General features: G+C 38.6%; 1 protein-coding gene and 1 long non-coding RNA gene across 11 annotated transcripts in view; one reads left to right on the top strand and one right to left on the bottom strand.

Moving 5' to 3' along the window:
* Nucleotides 1–21,880, top strand: part of Moe (moesin) — a 28,020-nt gene that overhangs the window by 3,132 nt on the left and 3,008 nt on the right. The window contains exons 1-4 of one of the 10 annotated variants that reach the window (XM_089473054.1): nt 984–1,074; nt 15,261–15,373; nt 21,238–21,417; nt 21,550–21,681. In XM_089473054.1, the coding sequence (XP_089329180.1) occupies nt 15,359–15,373; nt 21,238–21,417; nt 21,550–21,681 (327 nt within the window). In that variant the 5' untranslated portion in view covers nt 984–1,074; nt 15,261–15,358. Of the gene's footprint in view, nt 1–983; nt 1,206–2,966; nt 3,397–15,155; nt 15,181–15,260; nt 15,374–17,951; nt 18,239–21,237; nt 21,418–21,549; nt 21,682–21,880 lie in introns of those variants that run through there. The other 9 variants (XM_089473053.1, XM_089473052.1, XM_089473055.1 and 6 more) reach the window with 9 other exon arrangements.
* Nucleotides 9,771–13,225, bottom strand: LOC149267995 (uncharacterized). The gene is made up of 2 exons (XR_016270837.1): nt 10,809–13,225; nt 9,771–10,191 (listed from the first exon to the last, which is right to left on the bottom strand). It is a non-coding gene; the product is annotated as an uncharacterized LOC149267995 (long non-coding RNA).

The raw sequence follows: 21,880 nt of genomic DNA, 5'->3' as shown, positions 1-21,880 counted from the left end.
TGTGTGTGTGTGTGTGTGTTTGGCATTGAATTCGCTGAAATTTTGCACAGCGCAGCAACAAACACGAAGCAGCAGAAGACGCGCTGACGTCATCGACTATGCCGCCTGTTGAATTTATTTTCGAGGCGAATATTTTTAGGTAATGGAAATAAAACAGAATTTACAATTTGCATTTTGAGTGCAGACAGCGATGCGACAGCGTCGACGCAGAAGTTACAGTCACCCAAAAAATTCGAACTTGGTTTCGAACTTGAAAACAAAATCCTCTCTCGGTCTGTCGTTCTCTCTTCATGTTTTTTGGTACTTTCACGTGCGCTAGCCATGAAGCGCAACAGTCGGCTGCGCAGCCGTCGCTGTTTCGGCACTCTCACTCAGTTTGTTTGCTCATGCGTCGACTGCGCAGCGTTAGGATAGATTTTCATTTTTATTTTATTGTTAGGTAAAGGGAGAGGGGGAGGGGCTGCTCAACAAGTGTGCAGCGACTTGCTATTGTTGTTATATCGTATTTTATGTAAATTAACCAAAACGGGTTGTTGATATGCTTGACTAGTTAAGCGGGCGCAGCGGCGCGTAGAGTACAGCACCAAAGCAAAGCCGGTGGTGGTGGCAGCGGCGGCGTAGACGGTGGCTGCATTACGTAACAAAACAAAACTAATACGAAACGAAAAACGTTAAAAGTGGGCGCCTGCTTTTAAATTTCAATGCGCCAGTGTTGCCACCTGACAGCAGCTCCACTGACACTTGTTACGCTCTGCGATCTCTCGCTCTCCACTTCGCTGTGCATATATGTGAGTCTGCCTGTATGTGTGTGAAGCTTCAAGTCGGCCGCGTGACTTGCTTTTTGGGCTGCTGGCCGGCCATTACAATTTCGTGGAGCATCTCTCGAGAATCGAAAGCCACCCCTTCCACCCCGTATCGCCCTCCCCATCCGTTGCACACAGATAAAAAGCGTTGTATGTTCGTATTCGCTGCGCTGCGCTGCGACGTCGGCTCATTTCGCATTTGACTCTCGGTACGTAAAGTCAGCGGACAGCGCAGCAGCAAAAAAAAAAATTGTCGAAAAATACAACAGTTGTGAGTGTTTATTTTTTTTTTTTTTTTTGTTTGCACGTGTGCAAGTACGAGTGCAAAAGCGCGAGCGCAGCTGCGAGCGAAAGCTTTGGCGCGCGCTTTTTATCGTTTTATAATTTGAGTATTATTTGCATGTAAGTACAAATATTTGTGTACTTCTGGAACTGAAATTTAAGCATGTGTGTATGTGTGAGAGTTTGTGTATTGTTGTATGACTGGGTGGGTGGCAACGCCTTAAAAGTGCTGTGCTATCACTTGCAGCAGCAGCAGCGGCTCTGCCCAATCAGAACTGCCCTTAACCCACTTAGTGAAGTGTGAGAAATTAATCAACGTCAAAGCAAAAGCTTTCTGAGAGACCCGCTGCGTCATCAACGTTGTTTAGTGGGTCAATCGCCGTTCGACCTCCGACGCCGCCCCAAAACCGATCCACATACAACTTTAACCAGTTCTTCACCTCCCCTCCACTGCCCTCGCCTGTCCCATCGTCAAACCCCTCCCATAGAGCAATGCCTGGCGCCCTCGTTATCTTATCTGGGAACATTGGACAAAAATGTCTTTAAGCATTGCGTGCAGCACACTTAAAACGTTGGCGTCAACGGCGACGTTAACATTTACGATATGCGATCTCTTGCTCTTGCTCCTGCTTTTGTTCTTTCTCTTTCCAACAATACCACCATTAAAAACTGCGTGGGAGAGCTTTTACTTTTGCTCGAAATGCTTTTGAAAGTGAACCGATGCTGGCTGCGACGCTGACTGACAGACAGTCGAGAGTCAAGCTGTGTTGACCTTACAATGAGAGTACAAGCGAGGGTAATGCGTAAGGAGCGAAGTGAACTGGAGAGATGAATGTGGAGAGTGTAATTCAAGGCAGACACAGAAGCAACAACAACACTACAGCGATTGTTCATTCTCCTTTACTTATGCTTTTGTGAGTGATTTTGAATTGCAATTGTAGATTCCACTGAACTTAACCTCGAAAGGGCGTCCATCATATGTTGTTAAATATTTCTGTATATCAAAATACCTTATTTTATTTACACATAAAATAAGAGTACTGATTAATAACTGAATTTGGACTATTTAGATATGTTAAGGCATATATCATGTGGTAATCATGTGAGTAGAACATACAAATAGAGGAAGAAAAACCCCGTGGAGTATAAATTCACTTGCAATATACACATATAGTTTTATGGGCGCATTTATAAATATTTCTCACGTTTCGTCAACCTTCCAGCTCAATCATTACTTCATCATTTTGTTGCTTTTTTTTTCCTTAATATATATTTTTTTATCAAAGCAAAGCAGAGGAACAACAAAATTGATAAACTATTTTCAAAGTGGTTATATATATACGTAATGTTCTAATTTTGGTTGTGATCGCAACTGCCTCTATCTACTTCTCATAATGTGTGTGTATTGGTGTAGACTTTGGTTTTATTATTGGTTGGCTCGCCGCACAACCTTGCACCTGCAGCTGTAGCTCCATCTATGGGACATTGAGCGAACTTTCAATTGATTGCAGCTGCCGCCGTCACCGGTGTTAATCGTAAGCTTCCAAGCATGCCCCCTTCACGTTGTTCACTTGTATTGATATGTTTTGGCGCTCATATCGCACAAAATGCCGCATATCCCTCTCTCTCACTCTCTCTCTTACTTTACATGAGTGTGTGTGTGATATTATTTCCTGTGCTATCTTGAAACAGCAACAACAATGCTATTTGACTGCTGTTAACTGTCTTTCCTTGCTCTCTTGCTTCGCTTTGCTCTTCCGCTCTCTCGCACTCGCTCACTCTCTATCTGTTTGTGGCTGCGCGTAAGCTGGCGTTGCTGTTGCTGCTGCTGCTAAGCTTTGGCGTCGATTCAGCGCACAACGTGCTCTATTATAAAATTTGCCATTTAGTCAACAGCAAACTTGCTAACGCGTCTGTACAAAGCACCGCACGCAACGCTTATTAGCTGAGCAGAGTTTCGAGTTAGTCAAAGAAGAAGCAGCAGCATCGCAGCTAGTCAGTCACTCTCTCCCTCTCTCTGTGACTCTGCCACTCTCTTTTGGGAGTCAGCAGCGTCGACGACGCCGAAGTAACAGCCGCAGCAGCAAGCTTTTAGTTAGACAGTCGCGACGGCGCGCTCGTTTCAATTAGACGCAAAGTTTTTTTGTGACGTTTCGAATTCGCCTGGGTTTTATTTCCATGGAAATTGCAATTTGAATAAATGTCGTTTTTTTTCGTGTGTTGTGTTCAAGTGCAATTTGTATGAAGCCAACAACAATTAAAAGAACTACAAGAAATAGAACAACAAGAAGAACAACAACAAATTGCTTGGGTTGGTATAACAAATATATTGGCTTATTTATACATAAATATATATATGTATATAGAGATGTGCACTGTTGTATGTGGACAAGTCTCATATGTGTACATGCAGGCCTGCATGTTTGTGTGTGTGTGTGTGTGTGTGCGTTGTCCAGTCAACGGCTTTTCTAAATTGACATACTTTCTAAAAGCGCTAGTCAAGCAGCAGCAGCAACAACAACAAGCAAATCTGACCAGCAACAAACAGCAGCAACAACAACAACAACAACAACCAGTAATGGCAATGGCTAAGTGCCACAGCAAATGCCACTGCTGCTTGCAGCAGTCAAGCTTACAACGGCGGAGACACAGAAACAGAGACAGTGCCTCATAAACAAGTTGATAGACAGCCAGACAGTCAAGTAGCAGCAGCAGAGACCGAGGCAGAGGCAGAGTCAGCGGCAGCGCGACAGAAGCGTCCAGCGACAAGGCAGAGACAGAGGCGGCGGCAGAGGCAGAGGCAACAGCTACGATGCTTTTTATTCAGCGACTCGTTTGGCCAAGCGACTAACTGTAAATAAAAATGCAATCATGCCTACTTCAGCCAGCTCCACAGTCACCTATATATATATTTATATATATAGATATATGTATATACGTATATACGTATCTATTGGCAAAAGTCTTCCATATCTGTCAGCTTAAAGGTGTTGTAAAACGCAAAAATGTTGCTGCAAGAGTCAGCTCTATGAAAGTTGATAAACGAGAAGCAAACTAGAGTTGACTCCCTGGATAGTTAGAGTATACCATTTGGAGCAAATGTCTCTGGCTGGAAAAACTTTATCATCCAGCTATAATAATGCCAAAAAAAAAATGCAAAAACTTTACTGAATTCTGTGAATCCTGCTAAAGTTAAAGTGAGAGAGAGAGAGAGAAAGATTTAAGATTCATAAAGATATTAGATTCGTAGATAGATATACATATATAGTATATTTAGACTCTTTGCCTGGATATTTAAAAAATGAGTCTCATGAAATGCCAGAACGTTATCCCACTTATCTTTCAAGCTTGTGAGTGAAACCACGTGCACCACGCTAACGTGGGAAAGTATGATATTAGAGGTCTCCATCTCCCTGTCTCTTTCTCTCTCTTTCTCTTTCCCTTTCTCAAATTAACTTAAGCTATTCGAAAAGTTAAGATCATTTCTCAAATAAATTAAACATTCTACAAACTCGAATTTAACTTTAATTAAACCGAACTGAAATTATCATTGTCTATTTGTTGTGCAGAGAATCGAACAGAGATCACATAATAGTATATTGTGAAAATGCCAAGAGATTGCATGTCGAAAGCTATGGATGGTAATGGTAATGGTAATACCCCATCATAGATAGACTATGTATGGCCAGACTCTGGCATGTGAGGCGTGAGCGTGTTCGAATGCATTTAAATTGCCTCGTTTTATTTATAATACGAGCTTTTAATGTAGTTAAGACATAACCAATATAGACATACATATATATGAAAATGTATACATATATATTGTATATTTATATATATTTATGTTTTTATTTCAACATTTTTTGTTGATTTTTTCTTACGGCAATGAACGATCTTCACTTGTTTCTCTCTTTTTCTCTCGCTTCTGTCTTTCTCTCTCTCCCTCTCCCGCTCTGCAGAGTTAGACTGGTCTGGCTGTTAAGGCCTTGTGTTGGCGGCTGGGGAGGCCATTGCCCATCGTGTTGGCCGCATTGCTAAAATTCCGCAGCTTTCTTTTGCCTTATTGCAGCTTTCTTCAGCTGAGCTATGTTAATTTTTTGTTTTTGTGTTTTTTCCCTCTTCTTTTTTTTTTCAAGCATCCCAGTGAATGCGCCTAAGAAAGAGTAAAAAGAAACTGTAAAATCAAAACAAAAACAGACAAAAAATATCTCTGAAGGTCATGCGGTGCTGAATTCTTAAGAGTAGGCGTGACGCTCTAACTCTTACGTATTGTACGTTCTCTCTCAGCATTGGAAAATGTCAAATGCAAATAGACGAGGCGAATTGGCCAATTCGCCTGGGGCTCTAGGCTCTCTTAAATTAGCTGCCATTGTCGAAAAATGTGCACAGCTTTCGGCTGTTGCCGTTGCTTCTGCTGTTGTTGCTGTTGTAACAGGTGCAGCTGAGCCTATTGCATGCAAATGCTTGTTGATATAGCACACACGCTCACACAGACACACACACACACATAGCAAGAAGCTGTCAAGCTGCGCTCGCTGCTTTGTCGAGCTTTGCACTGCAATTTTTTTTTTTTTTTTCATTTAAGAAAAAAATATTTTTTTAAAGTCTGTTGCGTCAAAGTTCAAGGTGTAAAAAATACGATAAATCTTGAAACATGCTTGTTAATAACTTTATATAAAATGTGAGCTGTGTGTCGCGCGCTATCTCGTTCCATCTCGCTCTATCTTGCTTTGGAAATTGCTTCAAACTGAGCTCATCAGCCAATGGAGCAGCGCCGCGCGCACGTTTAAAAATAGTTAATTATTAATTGATGAAATGACTAATTGTACAATTGTGATTTTTTTCTGCTATATTTTCGTTTCGTTGTTTTCAGCTTTCATTAGATTCCGTTTGCTTGCTTGTTGGCGTTGCATGCGTCAAGGTAAATATCGTCGTCAGTAGCAAACAATTTAATTTGAACGGAGCTTGACGCGCTTCATGATGAATCAGTTAACAACAGAATCCAATGACGGCAATGCGCGTTTATAGCCAGGTTACTCAGTTAGACATGCCGATAAATATCTGGCAATATACTATATTGTATTTTTGTATAAACCCCCATTCATACACACCCACATGCGGCACTTGCCCGAAAAAAAAAAAAAAACAAAAAAAAAAAAAGGTTAGTGATTCAGCATGCGCCTCTTTCGGTATACCCTGTACATATTGAATGACAAAGAGGGTATAACTCGATCGACAGAAGCAACAAGATTTCAGCTGCTTCAGCCAAGTCTCGGCAGTTTCCTATTGTGCGTGGTATCTGGCAGTCGTTCAGCTCGCCTCTTCACTTGTTCGAGAATATTTGTAATTTATTTGCCGTATAAAGTGTTCGCAGCTCTTACCAATTCGATTTTCTCTTCTTCGACTGCTTTTTCGCTATCATTTGGCCTACTTAGAGTGGTACATGGCCAAGGGGATTGACTGATTGATTGACTGATTGATTGATTAACTGGCAACGTGTTGACAACTGTACCAAAATAGCGGAGCTGGTAGAGCTCGCGAATTAGTCACAATTAGCATAGAATTCGAGGAGCTTTTGAGTTTTACTGTTATTTTGCTTAGAAATTGGAAAAGTTTTAATGAAAGTTTTGCCAATAGACAACATTTCCTTTGGTCTAAGAATTCCTTTGACTTTTGATCTTGAACTCAACTCTCGGTGCAGAACTCTCCAAAGACGTCAGCGTTTTCCAACACTTAGCTTCCGTGCGATCGCGAATGTGTTTGTGCTTGGCCTTGCCTTTTGTTAATATTTATTTTGTATCGAATTGGGATCCATTGGAGAGTGTTATTTACTTTGCTTTGTCATTTTTGTTGTTTTTAATATGTGTGAGTTTAATTTGTTGTGCCACTGTTTGCTTTAGTTTTAATGTTGTTTTAATGACAGCTGTGACGCACACGATCTCGCTGCTGACGTCGCTGCCGACGCTGCGTTTCAATGCATATTTTCATTAAGTTCATGCTCTCGATATTTGCTCTTTGCTATTTTGGGACTTCATAAATCAAGTGAAGAGCATAAATCCCTGGAAAAGCGCAAGAAATTCCCTATTCAATTAACTAACGTTTAATCAAGCACCATAAACACACACACAAATGCAAATATATACATATATCATACTAAATGGAGACTTAAGGCAACTCTACAGTTCAAGTGCTTAGCGACTGCGGTGGCGACTGCGGCGGCGACTGCGGCTGCATATCATATGCATAACCTCAAAACTCAATGTCACGCATATTATATACTTACCTTTTTATGGTGTCAGTGTGTGTGTTTCTATTGTTTGTGGGGTTTTTTCTCTCATTATACCCTGAACCCATTGAAAATGGGAAATCAGGGTATAATGGTTTTGTTAAAAGTATGTAACAGGCAGAAGGAGGCGTGGCAGACCCCACAAAGTATATATATTCTTGATCAGGGCGACGAGCTGAGTTGATTTGGCCCTGTCCGTCTGTCTGTCCGTCCGTCCGTCCGTCCGTCCGTCCGTCCGTCCGTCCGTCCGTATGTATGAACGCGTCGATTTCAGAAGATATAAGAGCTAGAGACTTCAAATTTTTTTTAAAATGTCCGTAATTACAGCGCGCATATCAAGTTTATCATTAAAAATCGATAACTCATCCCGATCTTTTTTTATCGATAAAAAACCTTATCGAAAACCAGTTATAAAATTATATCTTCTACACCCTTATTGCTAGAGTCTCCAAATTTTTAATGTATGCTTATATGCAATTTATACAATTTCGGTTTTTGTTAAAATTTACCCCCCACCCTTAAATTCACCCCCTCACCCTCACTTTTGTAAAAAGCGTATTTCAAATACTAGAGACTTGGGCTTTGGAATATACACACATATTCACCATATGATTACGCTCTAAAAGTTTCATTAAGATCGTATGTCTACAAAAGAAATTATTTAACAAATAAATTCTCATAATATTGTCCACACTGCAGCGCAGCCCAAGCGCAGTCACTGCTTACTGCGCAGTTAGCAGAGCGCAGGCTTATGCGTGCGTGTGGATGCATGTGTATGTATGTGTGCATAAAAGAAGTGCAGAATGATTAGAATATCAGCTTGGAGGGTTCAGGGTATCTCCTAGTCGAGCAGTCTCGACTGGAGCTTTCTTACTTGTTTTTATTGTGCTATATTTGGTTTTGTTGTCTTGGCGATTAATATTTGCGTTTGTATTGTAGGTAAAATGAAATTAACTAACGAGTTGCGGTTGCGACTATCATAAAATAAGTTGCAAATAATAAAAATAATAACAGCAAATGGCAGATGTGGCGCGTTTTTTGTTTGTCTCTTTGTCTCTATTATCTGTATCCCTGTTGCTCTGAAGCTTAATGAATGAATGTGCATGTGTGTGCTTGTGTTGCATCATAAAATTAACCGGCGCACAGTTTTGCATGCAAATATCGTCGTTTTATAATCAAAAAAGCTTTTATGCCTGCAAAAAATTATGACATAAAAATGTGCATAAATTTACAAACCCATAAAGCTGGAGTTAAAGCGAATTACACTACAGCAAAGTGAGCGGGAGAGAGTGAGCCTAGCCCTCGAGCCAAAGGGCGGACAGACAGAAAAACGAAAGGGAAATTATGCCCAACGCACTCACATTGTCTTCTGGCTCTCTTAAGGATGTAAGCGCAGCGGTGCTTATGCTCAATTTGCAAACCCATAGAGCTGAAATTAAAGCGAATTAAAGTAGGGCGAAGTGAATGGAACAGTGTGAGCCTAGCATGAGCTAATGGGCGGGCAGACAGAAAAACGAAAGGGAATTTTGCTCAACGCACTCACATTATCTTCTGGGTCTCTTAAGGATGTGAGAGCAGCGCTGCATATGCTTACGCTTATGCCCATGCGTGGCTTGCTACAGTTAGCCAATAGCTGCTGCGCTTTACACTCCCTTTGCATGTGCTGATTCGTCAACAGAGCAGACGAATTCAGCATACGCAATGTAGTATGTGCGACAGAGACAATAAAATTGTGGGGTGTTGAAGTGAGGCAAAATTGTTGTGGGTGCGTGAGTGCGTGCGTGCTTGGCTTTGTTTATCGATAGCGCAAAATTGAAGGGGGGAAGAACAAGCGACCCAATTGTCTGTCGTTGTTTGTCTGTTTTTTGTCATTCATTATTTGTCTATTTGCCAATTTGTAATTGTTTTTATACCCCATAAAATAGTTAACAAGGTATATTCGTTTCGTGTAGCATATAGAAGGTAATATGTAGAGAGACTGAAATATAAAATTAGAATTATATTAAAGTTGAAATTTACAGAGTTAATTTTCTTGATCAACATATATAATTTTGTTTTATCGATGTATCGTTCCATTTCTGCACAGTTTAGTTCATCCTCTAGCGGAATACTCCCGCCTAGAACATTTCTGTTTCCTTTTCGGAACTCTTTGTTTTGCTAGCTAGTTTTTTTTTCGGGCGCGGACCGCATAGAAAAAGGTTGATATAAATTATTTTTGGAGCAATTGCTACACAAATATGTGTATATGTGTGTGTAGACTTACATGTGTGAGTGTGTATATATTAGATAAGATATGCACATGATTTCATTGTACAAATATGGGAGAATAGTTGCCAACGGAAGTGACGTTGACAGCAATCGAAATAATTAATAATAATAATAATACTGGGCAAGCTCAGTGCAATGCCAATTTTATTTTATTACATCGGTTTTTCTATATGCCATGCTCAACAAAAGGCAAATCGTTCTCTTAAACTAAAAAAAAAAAAAAAATTAAAAATAATGAAAATAAAACTGAAAACAAAAAACGTGAGCATTAATTTGATTGCCTATTGCGGGCACGCCAATATAGCAGGCTAAACAAAACGGCTTAAATACGTGTGTGTGTGTGTATCAGTTAAGTTTTTGAATGCACGTAGTATGACATTACGTTGCCAACACTGATAACCGGCACGTCTCCGTTACGTAATATGACCCAATTGAGATTATCATGAACTGGAACAGTACGATACACACACACACACTCACACATATATACGTAATTATTGACTCAAATTAGCCGGTCACCTGGTTTCGCATCAAAACTTTCCATTGATTAAGCTGCAAATAGCCAAAAAAAAGAATAATAATAATAATACAGTAAATAAAATTGTCAACAAAAAAACTACTGTCAGTTACAATGTTGGCTTTGTTTGTGTGTTTTGCATGCCAAATTGACCAAAACAATTAGCAAAGCCAAGCGAAGATCCAGCTTAGTGACTAACTAACGGTGCTCAAGTGAGCTATGGGAGAGAGCTTTTTGTTTTCAGCGTAGCGTGCGAGAGAGCGAGCTTTTTGGCATAGCAAATATTTATGAAGTTCTTAAGCGCTTTATTGCCAATTCGCTTTCATTTATTTGATACTTAAATTATGAATAATAACATTGAGTGTATGATTGTGTATACATGTGCGTAAGTATATATGTGTACATGTATAACTAATTGCTGCTATATGTTGGCAATTAAAATAATCATGCGCCAAGTGAGGCGCAATGTCAAAAGAAATTATTCGAAATATGCCAAACGCACTCAGCTTCATAGATATGCATAAGTGTTGAGGTGTATGTGTGTGAGTGTTGTTGTATGTGTGTTTGTATTTGCGTGTCGCTGTTAATTATGGTCGCGTTGATGTTTTTATTTTCTCCCATCTCTAACCCACCGCCATTGCTCTACACCCACCATGCTGATGTTGTTGCTGCTGCTGCAGCTGCTGCTGCTGCCGTCGTCTTGTCTATATATCTTGCACTCCCTCTCTCGCTCGCACTCGCTGTCATTTGTATATAAAGCGAACTTTTGACAGTTGCCTTTTGTTGTTTCGGCTTTGGCTGCTGTTATTTTCTTTACGTGCGCGCATACCATTTGTTTGCTATCAAGAACATTTAAGCCTTAATTTGCTTCATTAAATTGTCACATTTGTATACTTAATGCGTCTATCTTATTCCAATGTTGTCTACATATGTATATATGTATGTATATATATATCTACACATTAAAAGGCCAAGTTAGAAGAAATAAAAATTTGTATCGAAACACACACAGGTATAATTAACAGCTGCTCTAAAAATATAGTTTTGAACCTGTAATTAACATTTGTTGCTAAGTTGCTTGTTTGACTCTTTGCCCTATGTTTTACCTCTACTCATTCACAAAACAAAACGAGAAGTGCTTAAGCTGGAGTATGCGACTAGGCAATGCCCTGTAATACACAAAAATTTACCCAAGTTAACTGAATCTCTTTGATTATAGTAATATACATTTAATCAATTGCCATTAACTATGCCATTATCAGCCACTCTTACCCCGCATGCCACTTAAGTTGCTCATTGTTTACAGGGTATGCGAAAATAAACAGTTTACTTGGTCAGCGATTCATTGGTACGCTTGATTGCCCCATTTTAATTATTGACCACACAAAAAGAAAAAAACACACATACACACGTATACATACACTATCGCGCACACACAATGAAAGATGAAGAAAGAGCGTGCGATTGGGATTTGCGCTAAATCAACGCGGCATGAAAAGACGCATAATTGTTGAAATTAAAAGTTTGGCGCAGAAATTGTTTTGTCTATTTATTTGATGATTATTTATTATTATTATTTTCATGCTTGTTTTACGACACCAAATGTAAATGAAAAGTAAAAGCGAATGGCAAAAAAAATATGACGGCACACGCTGCGACTGCGGCTACTTCTTCTGCTGCCTCTGCCTCTGCTGCTGTTGTTGTCATTTCGCTTTTATGTAGTTATTTGGCTTCCACTCGTTGCGCATACGCAATGCGAGGGATTCGCCGCGTAGCGTCGCTTTGTCTTGCCTTGCCTTGCCTTGCTCTCTTGTCGCTCTCTTTGCGTGCGCCGCTCAGCGCTCAAAATCTCATTAGCTGCGTGCTCATTTGCCTGTGTATAGTAAGCTCAGATTTCTGTATGTGTCTGTGTGAGTGTGTGTGTGTATGTGCGTGCTTTTCTCTTGCGGTTCCGGTGGTCAAGCACTGAACGTAAACGTAAACGAAAACGTGATTTTTGCCCTGCTGCTTTTAGCTTGAACTCATTAAATGCAGTTAATGGATATTAAACATAAACAAAACAATGAGCAAATGTTGCGCGTGGGTTAACCCCATAACTCCGGAGATTATGTAAACGTGTGCATAACATAATATAACTAGCCATAGCCCCAGCTGGACAGTTATGGGCCATGCAGCGCTATCGATAACTTAAGCTGAACTTCAACTGTTGAACTATTGTGTGTAAAGCCATATAACTATATAACTATGCATTTTCGCTGAATCATTTTCATTTCCGTTTCTGGCGGCGAACTTGAAAGCCCTAGCTAGATTTACTCTCTCTCTCTCGCTCTCTCTCTCTGTCGCTATCACTTACTCTCACTCTTTGCTGTACGAGAATAAAGAAATCACAGTCACAGATTAGGCAAAAGCATAATAAAGTTAAATCAAATAGCAATCAACTGAAGTAGGAAATGACGCATACGTTGATTTAAGGCAGGATGCATTGCTAACAGCTTACTCTGTGTATGTGTGTGTGATAGAGAGGGAGAGAGGCAGATTGTACTCACTTGGCATTTGTATGATTCATCTGCCAATAGACGACACGTTTTGGCCCTCAACTCTTGATTCAACCTGAAAGAATTTGTCGCTCATTTACAGCTGGCACAATAAAAAAATAAATACAAAAATAAAATAAATAAAAATAAAATAATATGAGCTCATTTCAAATTTACTGTTTGGCCCCCTTGACTTGAAGGCAAATAAATAATAATTAACAGCAAAAAAACAAAAATAAGAAGTAACTGGAAAGTCAAGCCAACGTTAATGGAATACTCTATGTATGACAATATATTTATTCCATATAGTTTCTACTTGTAAATCATTTGTATGTATGTTTACCAACACTGTCATGATAGTACTGATAGTATACATAGAGCTTTATCATGATTCTATTACAACCGCCAATTGTTGGGTCTGAAATTGAATTTCTTATCAGAGCAGACAACAAAATCTGATTAATGTTCGATCGGGGAGAAAAAGGCAAATGCTAAAACTTGAATACTTATCAACACTCATCTATTGAATTATAGAGAATTTGTTGTTGCTTTTTATCACATACCTCTTTGGAATTTCGGAAATATTTCGTGTAACTAAGCAGACAAAGCGACAAGACTCATGAATGTCTACAACTAAAACAGTGTAATATAACTTCATATATTATTTATGTCTTCAAGTCTGTATATGTGTGTGTTGGTGTAGATATTGTGGTGTATATGTATTTGTGTACACTCGAAGTTCACGCAGAAGCGATAATAAAGTAGGCATGATGTCATAATTTGTGCAAACCCAACAACAACAACAAATAAATAAAACAAGTAAGAAGGCTCCAGTCGAGACTGCTCGACTAGGAGATACCCTGAACCCTCCAAACTGATATTCTAATCATTCTGGACTTCTATTATGCACACATACATACACATGCACGTATAAGCACGCGCTCTGCAAACTGCGCAGCTAGCAGCGGCTGCGCTTGGGCTGCACTGCAGTGTGAGAATTTATTTGTTGAATAATTTCTTTTGTAGACATACGATCCTAATAAAACTTTTAGAGCGTAATCATGTAGCTAAAATGTGTGTCCATTCCAAAGCACAAGTCTCTAGTACTTGAAATGCGTTTTTTACAAATTTGGGGCGAAGGGGGCGTGGTATCCAAAATCTGTAAATTACAAAATCTTTGTATCTACTAACTTTATATACAACGCAAATTTGAAGTCTCCAGGTCTAAAAATGTTCAAATTAAGCTGAAAAAACAATGTCGATTTTTCGATTATTCTCGATAAAAAAGTTATCGGACGAGTTATCGAAAAAATAAAGCAAACTTGTACTGCCTATGGTATACACGAGTATGCATGCCAAATTTCAGCTCTCTAGCTCTTATATCTTCTGAGATCCTTTTGCTCATACGGACGGACGGACGGACGGACGGACGGACGGACGGACGGACGGACAGACGGACAGGGCTATATCGACTCAGCTCGTCGTGCTGATCAAGAATATATATACTTTATGGGGTCTGCGATGATTCCTTCTGCCTGTTACATACTTTTCACAAAACCATTATACCCTGATTTCCCATTTTCAATGGGTTCAGGGTATAAAAATCGAAACTTTGGAATGTCTTTTGCCTTTGCAGCTAATGATTATTAATTTGCATTTCGACGGAAACCGTTTGTTCAAGCCAGTTTCAGCAAGCATACAGTGTGTGCGTGTGTGTGTGTGTGTGTGTGTAAACACAGCATATTTGCTTCGTAAATCAAATGAAGATGGCGTCTCTGCCGTGTGACGTCACAATTGCTTTCAAAGCGCTTACAAAATGTCAGGTGTCAAAAAGTCAATTGAATTTTCATTATGGCAGGCACAGGTTTTTACAATCAACAACAACAACAACAACAACAATAATAACAATTTAATAAGAATTTTTAAGTGATTTTTCAAATCAAATTCAAATAGTTGGTCTTACGGGTTTCCTGTAACTGGGTTCAAGGGCTCCTCCGCTGGGTCGCTGTCAATAAAAAAGCTCAGCTTATTAAAATTCTTATATATTTTTATGACGATAAGTGGAGAACTTTATACGCAGTCGTAATCTAAACATTTTTTGGCATTTTATTTTACTATATTTCATTTTAATTGTTTTGCATTTCCGTTGACAAAATGTTATCTACAGTTCTCAAGTGCTTGAGTTGAAAAAAATAAATAAATAAATTTGAGTTAATTTTTGTGCACACGATTTGTTAATTAGAAGGAAACCGAAATGAAATACTCGCTGTTTTAAAGGGTTGTCAAAGTGCCAGGTGAAATCAGAAATAAACGAATATTATATGCCAGATATAGCAAAACGAGCCAAGTGTTATGTATATGTGTGTGTGTGCACAAAACAGTTCCTATATATAAGAATTATGATCGTGAGCTTTCCATTTGCAGTCGCCTGACGCGTGCAGAAAGCAACTGGCCAAGAACTTTAACCAATTGGCCCAAACTAGTTCCTACGTATTTTATTATTTAATGCTAACTACTTTGTTTATTTAAGCATTAATAATCAATTATCTTACAACCAATTCTCATTGCAGTCTAAACAATTAGCAAAACACGAAAGCAACAACAACAACACAGACGTCCCCAACAATTTCCATTAACAACAACGGGGTGAGGATAGACAAGCAGCAAAATGTCGCCCAAATCGGTAAGTAAAGCTTATAATGATCAATTTTTGATAGTGGGTCAAAGTTATTAAGCTATAAAACTAGCTGAGATAATGCTACCAAAAGTTCGGCTTGTTGTAGTGAAGCTTAGCTAGAAGTATAATCAAGTTTAGTGTTGGTCAATGAGAGAGAAGAAAGAGTATATGTGACAGCGTTGCCATATTGTTGTTATATTGCATCCATGTCAAATGGAATAAATTATTTAAATTAAGTAAAATTTAGTATTTAAAAGGAAATGTTTTAACCTTTTATGACAATATGTTATAATAGCTAAAATATTAATATTAAGCGTTGCCACCTTGCCATCCCCAAAGGAGAAAATACAACATTGAATATAGATGGTATAAATGTAGAGCAAATACAATCGTAAAATAAGAATTTGAAGATCAAATCTATATTCTCTAAAAGTGAAATTCAGACTGACAAAGCGTTGCCACCTTACGGGGAAGAAAAGCTAAAGATAAAGTAAGATTGTCAAAGTCAAGAAAAATAGGAATTTTATACCATAATTTAAATATACATCAAATAAAAATGAAAGATCCACTCAAAGCGTTGCCACCTTACGTACGGAAGAACATCAAACATGAAATCCTTTTAACAAAATGAGCTGAAATATGACACGAAAATCTACTCAAATCAAATTTGCGATACATAAAACATTATTATCGGAAATTGTTTTCGGTATGCACAATTGTGATATCAAATTGAATTTGAATCGTTATGCAATCAATCAGGGGCAGCAATCAAATTAATGAAAAACTCATTTTGTGTTTGGAGCAGTAGCAGCAGTAGCTGCAGCTGATAAAGGAAAACCAAAATAGCATGCGAATCGAAACCTGCTTGTAAATTTTGATAGATTATCAAGCACTTTGTGGCCACACAGATACTGCTGCAAATAGAATCGCAGAAGAGGTAGAAGAGGAAGACGACGGCGACGAGTGTGTACTTTCTTATCACTAAATGATTGACAGCAGAAGCCAAAAAAAAAAAAAAGTAGAAAAATATGAAAGACGTCATCGTCAGCTGCAGCGTCATTGAACTAGCAAATCAAAAACAGAAACAAAAAAAAAGTCCGGCGTTTTCTACTTCTGGCAATGCGCCAAACTATTAAAAAGAAAAGTTGAAACTAGTCTGATGACGTCAAAGATTTGTGGACGACGTCATAATACAGAAAAGTCCCCACAATCCCCACTTGACCCATTGGCGTCTGTGCTAGCCGTCTTGTGATGGCGCTGACTGTCGATATCAGCTGACGACTGAAAACTGAAAACTGATTTGCCTCGATTCGATTCGATTTCATTTCATTTGATTGACAGCGAACAGGACAGACAATAAATCAGTCCATGCATTCAGTGTCATCTTCTTTTGCGACTATCTAAAACGGTTGATTCATTAGATATAGTACATTGGGGTTTTGTCTGCCCCATATATAAGCATTTATCTAAATGTATATATTCTGTGTAGTTTACTTTTTATTATAAATCATGAAGTGATTCAGATATTGTTTTTTTTTTATTATTAATTTTGAGATCTTACAAATTTTAGGGAGAGAGAGACAGAGAGAGAGAAAGATGAGGAAAGATTGAGAGAATATGAGAAATGAGGATAGAAGAGAAAAGAGAGAAAGAGCTAAAGAAAGAGAGAGATCATATGAGAAAGATAACATAACGACATAGATAAATAGAAAAGCGAATCAAAGAATTGAAATTAGATAATGAAAAGAAGACGAGAGCGAGAGAAAGAGAAATCTAACAATAATTACCAAAGATAAACACATAATATATTCTTAAACTTAAACGTCTTCTACTCCTATCCTCTTCCACTTTGGGTTCTTTTCTATATGCAAATTGCATTCCTGAATGCGAAGCGATTCGTAAGACAATGGAGATAGTTTAATGTGAACCTAGAGCTCGAATGATGAATGATATTTGAGGAGGCACTATTCGTGAATGCTAATAAAATGGTGAAAATAATAGGTTTCCAAATATAATGTATGCCCCTTCATAGTTTTGTGCTTGATGTATTTACCTTAATGGGCTTGGCTAATTGCAGCTCTAATAGGACTGACAGCCAACGCGTCGTATGATTGACGTTGATTTGTTTATCCAGGCCGGGCCTCTCCGAACGCGATGGCTGTCCATTGATTGGTCAGCCAAGTGCGGATAGGGGGGGAAGTGGGGTTAGGTGGGTTTAGAGAAAGCACAGCTAACTGTATGCATGCGAGCATATATAGATCTATATGTATGTTTCTATATATTTCTCAGTGTCTATTTTTGGCTGCATAATTAACATACAATTGCAAAAGAACTAAAATGGAAGCAGAGGGAAAATGAAAATATAAATCTAGCATTTGTCGTTCAGAGAGCGGCACATTATTGCCGTATTGCCGTATTGCCGTCTGAAATTGAACAGTTGTTGAGCTCTGACGTGGGTGCCCCTGCTCTGTCTACCTTCACCTAAGACCCACCAGCCCCGATTGGATCTGGCATCGGGGCCTGGGGTCTCTTCGACTATGCCATTGCATTAAGTTAAGTTAAAAGCCTAGAGTCGCTTTTCCATTTCCCTCAGTTGACGCTGGGCAGCAGAACGACGCGCATTGGAATTTTCTACGATTTACGTTTCATTTTTTTTTATATTGCTACTTCGTTCGCTACTCGAGTGTGCGTGCGTACGTGTGTGTGTCTGTGTCTGTGTGTGATATATGTGTGTGCGCATTACGCGCCATCCAAAACTCTGTAACTATTCAAAGGCTACTGAAAAACGCTTGGCCGTCCAAAATGGTCGTCGTCTCCGATACCAGTCGAGCGCGTCTTTCGCGCTATGGCGGCAGCGTTAAGCGTAAAATGGTGCGTTGAGCCTGCTCTAAGCTTCCATATCTATCCCCTTGAAATACCCTTGTGGTGGGGGCGATGGGGGCGTAGTGTACTGAAGCTTGCCTAGGCTATTACTGCCAGTTGTCGTTCACTAATTGGATACGACTCAGTTCCAGAATATCATTTGAAAGTTAAAGCTATTGCTCTATGAAATATTATGAGTGTTATTTTACTAGAAATACTAAATAGTATAATGAGAGTTTTGAAAAATATGGATTTTTAAGTGAATTTTGTATTTGTATGCGATTATTTGTGTAGGAAATAATGCGAATTGCTGGAATTTAGAGCTCTTTATTGTAATTCAAATTTGATTTAACATGTATTCTAAATCTGTCAAGAGTTCTAATTCGAATTTCTGAATTTGTGAAATGGTTTCATAGATTAATTATTCCTGGATTTCCAATAAAAACTTAATGGAATTCGTATAGCACTTTTAAGTTCGAGTTCTTGGATTTCTTAGCAATGTTTTAGTTCAATTTTCTCGATATTCTACCTAGAAAAGTTGCAATTTCTTGATATCCGATTTATCAGGGCTTATACTGTCAAGAGTTTCAGCACTCTGCTCTTTGATCTTGGTGTTGTGTGTTCTCTATAATTCATTTTTTCTCTTTACAGTTTTGTATTATGAAAATACCAGAAATTAGCATATAAATGAGAGATAAACTTGTTCTTCCACACGTTAAAGGAATTCTTTAGCTTGTTTTAGGCTATGTAAACGTGTCTTTAGCTTGAACAGTGGACAGTTGATAGATACAGTTATTTGTATTAATATGTACATATATCAATATTTATAAAGATATTGTGATCTTATCTTATCTCGCGATATGCACAAATTAGTCAAGCTATTCATATTTGTTTAAAAATTAAAATCTAAAAATAGAATATAACAAATATATATTTGATAGATAATTTTGCTTACTAAAGTATTTCTCAGTAATCTCTTAGAGAATTTCATTATAATTAATATCTATATGAATCATTAATATTTATATATTTTTAACTGCTATTCAGTCAATGTGTCATTAAACATTAGTGACAAACTATCAATGGAACTTGCAGTTATATAAAATATGACGAATTTATTGAATAATTCAAAGCAGCATTTACATGAAATATACGACTTTTGCACAGTTATTTTCGTGTTAGTTTTGTTGTTGTTGTTGTGATGCATTTTTATGGTTTCCGGCTTGACAGAAACAACTAGAGTCGAATAATATATGTATGCATAAGTAACGTCAACATTTTGGCATAGCTGAGAGCAATTTGTCATGCTACAGCTGCAGCAGCAGGGAGAGAGGGAGATAGAGAGGGGTGAGAAGCTAGAGTTGGGAGGCGAGATGGCAACTGGTTGGTTATGCGGCTGTTTCCGTTGCCACACTCGCTTGCACAGTGGGGCCAATGAGTGAGCTATGCTCGTATGCACGTACCATACACATGACAACAACAACAACAACAGCAACAGCAGCAGCAGCAGCAGTAGCAGCACCAGCAACAACATGCATTAACCCAAAAACGTTAATTGGATTGAAATGAACGTTTTCAATTTCCTTGCATTGTGTCACGTTTGATTTGCATTGCGACAAAATGCACTAAAAAAAACAACAACAAAGAGACAAAATAGCAAAAAAAAAAAAATAATAGAGACAAATAAAAACACGTTAAAATGCGTAGCAAAACATATGCAAAAAAAAAAATCAAAAAGAATTGGAAACGTCTAGGCAAATAACGAAAAAACTTTATAAATTTATTGAGCTTACAAAAACGTTGCTATCGATAACATTATTATCGCTCTTAATGAACGCCACAAAGCCACAAAATTGTGGTTGCTATTTGCGGTTTACAGTTGGGAATCACGTTCAGCTCTTGAATTCCAATTTTGCACTCAGATATTTAAGACATTGCCATAAAACAAGTAAGCTCTTACACACAACTAAAGTTGTAATTAATCGATAACAAAGTTGTTGTTGAGATGTTATTGCCAATTAAACTTAGAACTGTAATAAAGTTAGTCAATTTATATAAACAAAATCAGTCAATATTAAATTGCTTTCATATTAGAGAAGAGAATGCATCGATAACAGGAATCTCCAACAATCGATCGCTCATTGATCATTTAATGCGAATTAGTGCACGCATTGCAATTGGTAGTGCGAGAGAGCGCGGCAAGTGTCAAAGGAGGATTATGGAAGTAAAAGTCGCCAAACATGTGAGAAGTGCACGTGTCTGCTAATTACGGCTGGCCGGGAAAAGCTGCCTAGGAAAATCACGCTCGGAAAACGGCAACAACAAAAAGAAGCAATCAAGCATGACAGCAACAGCAACAACATCAGACGTTTATAGTAAATGGATTGACTGGCTGTTCCGAATGTGTGTGTGTGTGTGAGTGTGAGTGTGAGTGTGAGTGTGTGCAGAGAAGTCAACGTTATACAAGCGGACATGCAGTCAGTCACATGGGCTCATGGAGGCAGACAGATAAAGAGGGAGAGCGAGAGTGGGAGAGAGAGCGAAAGAGCGAGACTCTTTCTGTGTTTGTGTGTCACTTGACCAATTCGGTCAGCGCGTGGGTGAGAGGAGCTTAACGTCAGCAGAGTGGAAAAAGTGGACGAGGCAGGTGAAACCCATAGAAAGGGGAGAGAAAGCACATGAAGCAGACACGTGAACTCTGATAGAGGACTATAATTACGACATGAAAGGCATAGACATTCATCAAGAATATCGATAGCATACCAGAGATCAAATGGGTTTAATGAACAAACAAACAGTTGTTGTAAATGAAATGATTATGATAAATTGGAATAATTAACTCACAAATTAACAATAAGAAATCGATAAATATCGATAATAGATTATGGGTTAAGGTAATCTGCAGATTAGAGATATATGTATATGAGAAAGACCTAGTCAAATATAAACGATCTCCTAGCTTAAACAATGAATTTTAATTTGTATATAAATTCTCTTCCTACTTGTAGCTAAATGTGCGCGTCACAACAATGGACGCTGAACTGGAGTTTGCCATTCAGTCGACAACGACCGGTAAACAACTGTTCGATCAGGTGGTCAAGACGATTGGATTGCGTGAGGTTTGGTTCTTTGGTCTGCAGTACACCGACTCAAAGGGTGACTCCACATGGATTAAGCTATACAAAAAGGTAAGCATTACAAATATACACAACTATATACCGAATATACAAATGAATATCTTTGCCAATGTTTCTAATACGCCCCGAGCATATTGTTAACTGCTTAGAGAATAATGAGGTGTTACGTATTGTATTGTTTAGCCAGAATCGCCGGCCATAAAGACCATTAAATATTTGAAACGTGTTAAGAAATATGTGGACAAAAAGACCGCTGATAGCAATGGACACAATCAGACGGACGAGAGCGAGGAAGATGATGATGCCGACGATATGGTGGGCGACATATCACAGCCAAAACCAATCAATCAATTCCCAGCAAATGTTTATTGCTATTTGTGGCCTTAGCTAAACCCTTTTCCCAGCTAGGTCTAGGTCTAGCTTAAGGTTTTAGTTGACGTTCCCATAATCTATTGTCTGTAGAGAAAACCCTGCATGCCAACAACGATCCCTGCCCCAGCTCTGTAGAGTTGTC

Source organism: Drosophila arizonae, chromosome X, assembly GCF_054131065.1.
Source record: "Drosophila arizonae isolate 15081-1271.41 chromosome X, UAZ_ARI_1.0, whole genome shotgun sequence".
Classification (NCBI taxonomy): Eukaryota; Metazoa; Arthropoda; class Insecta; order Diptera; family Drosophilidae; genus Drosophila; species Drosophila arizonae.
This window is presented reverse-complemented; position numbering and strand designations above follow the sequence as displayed.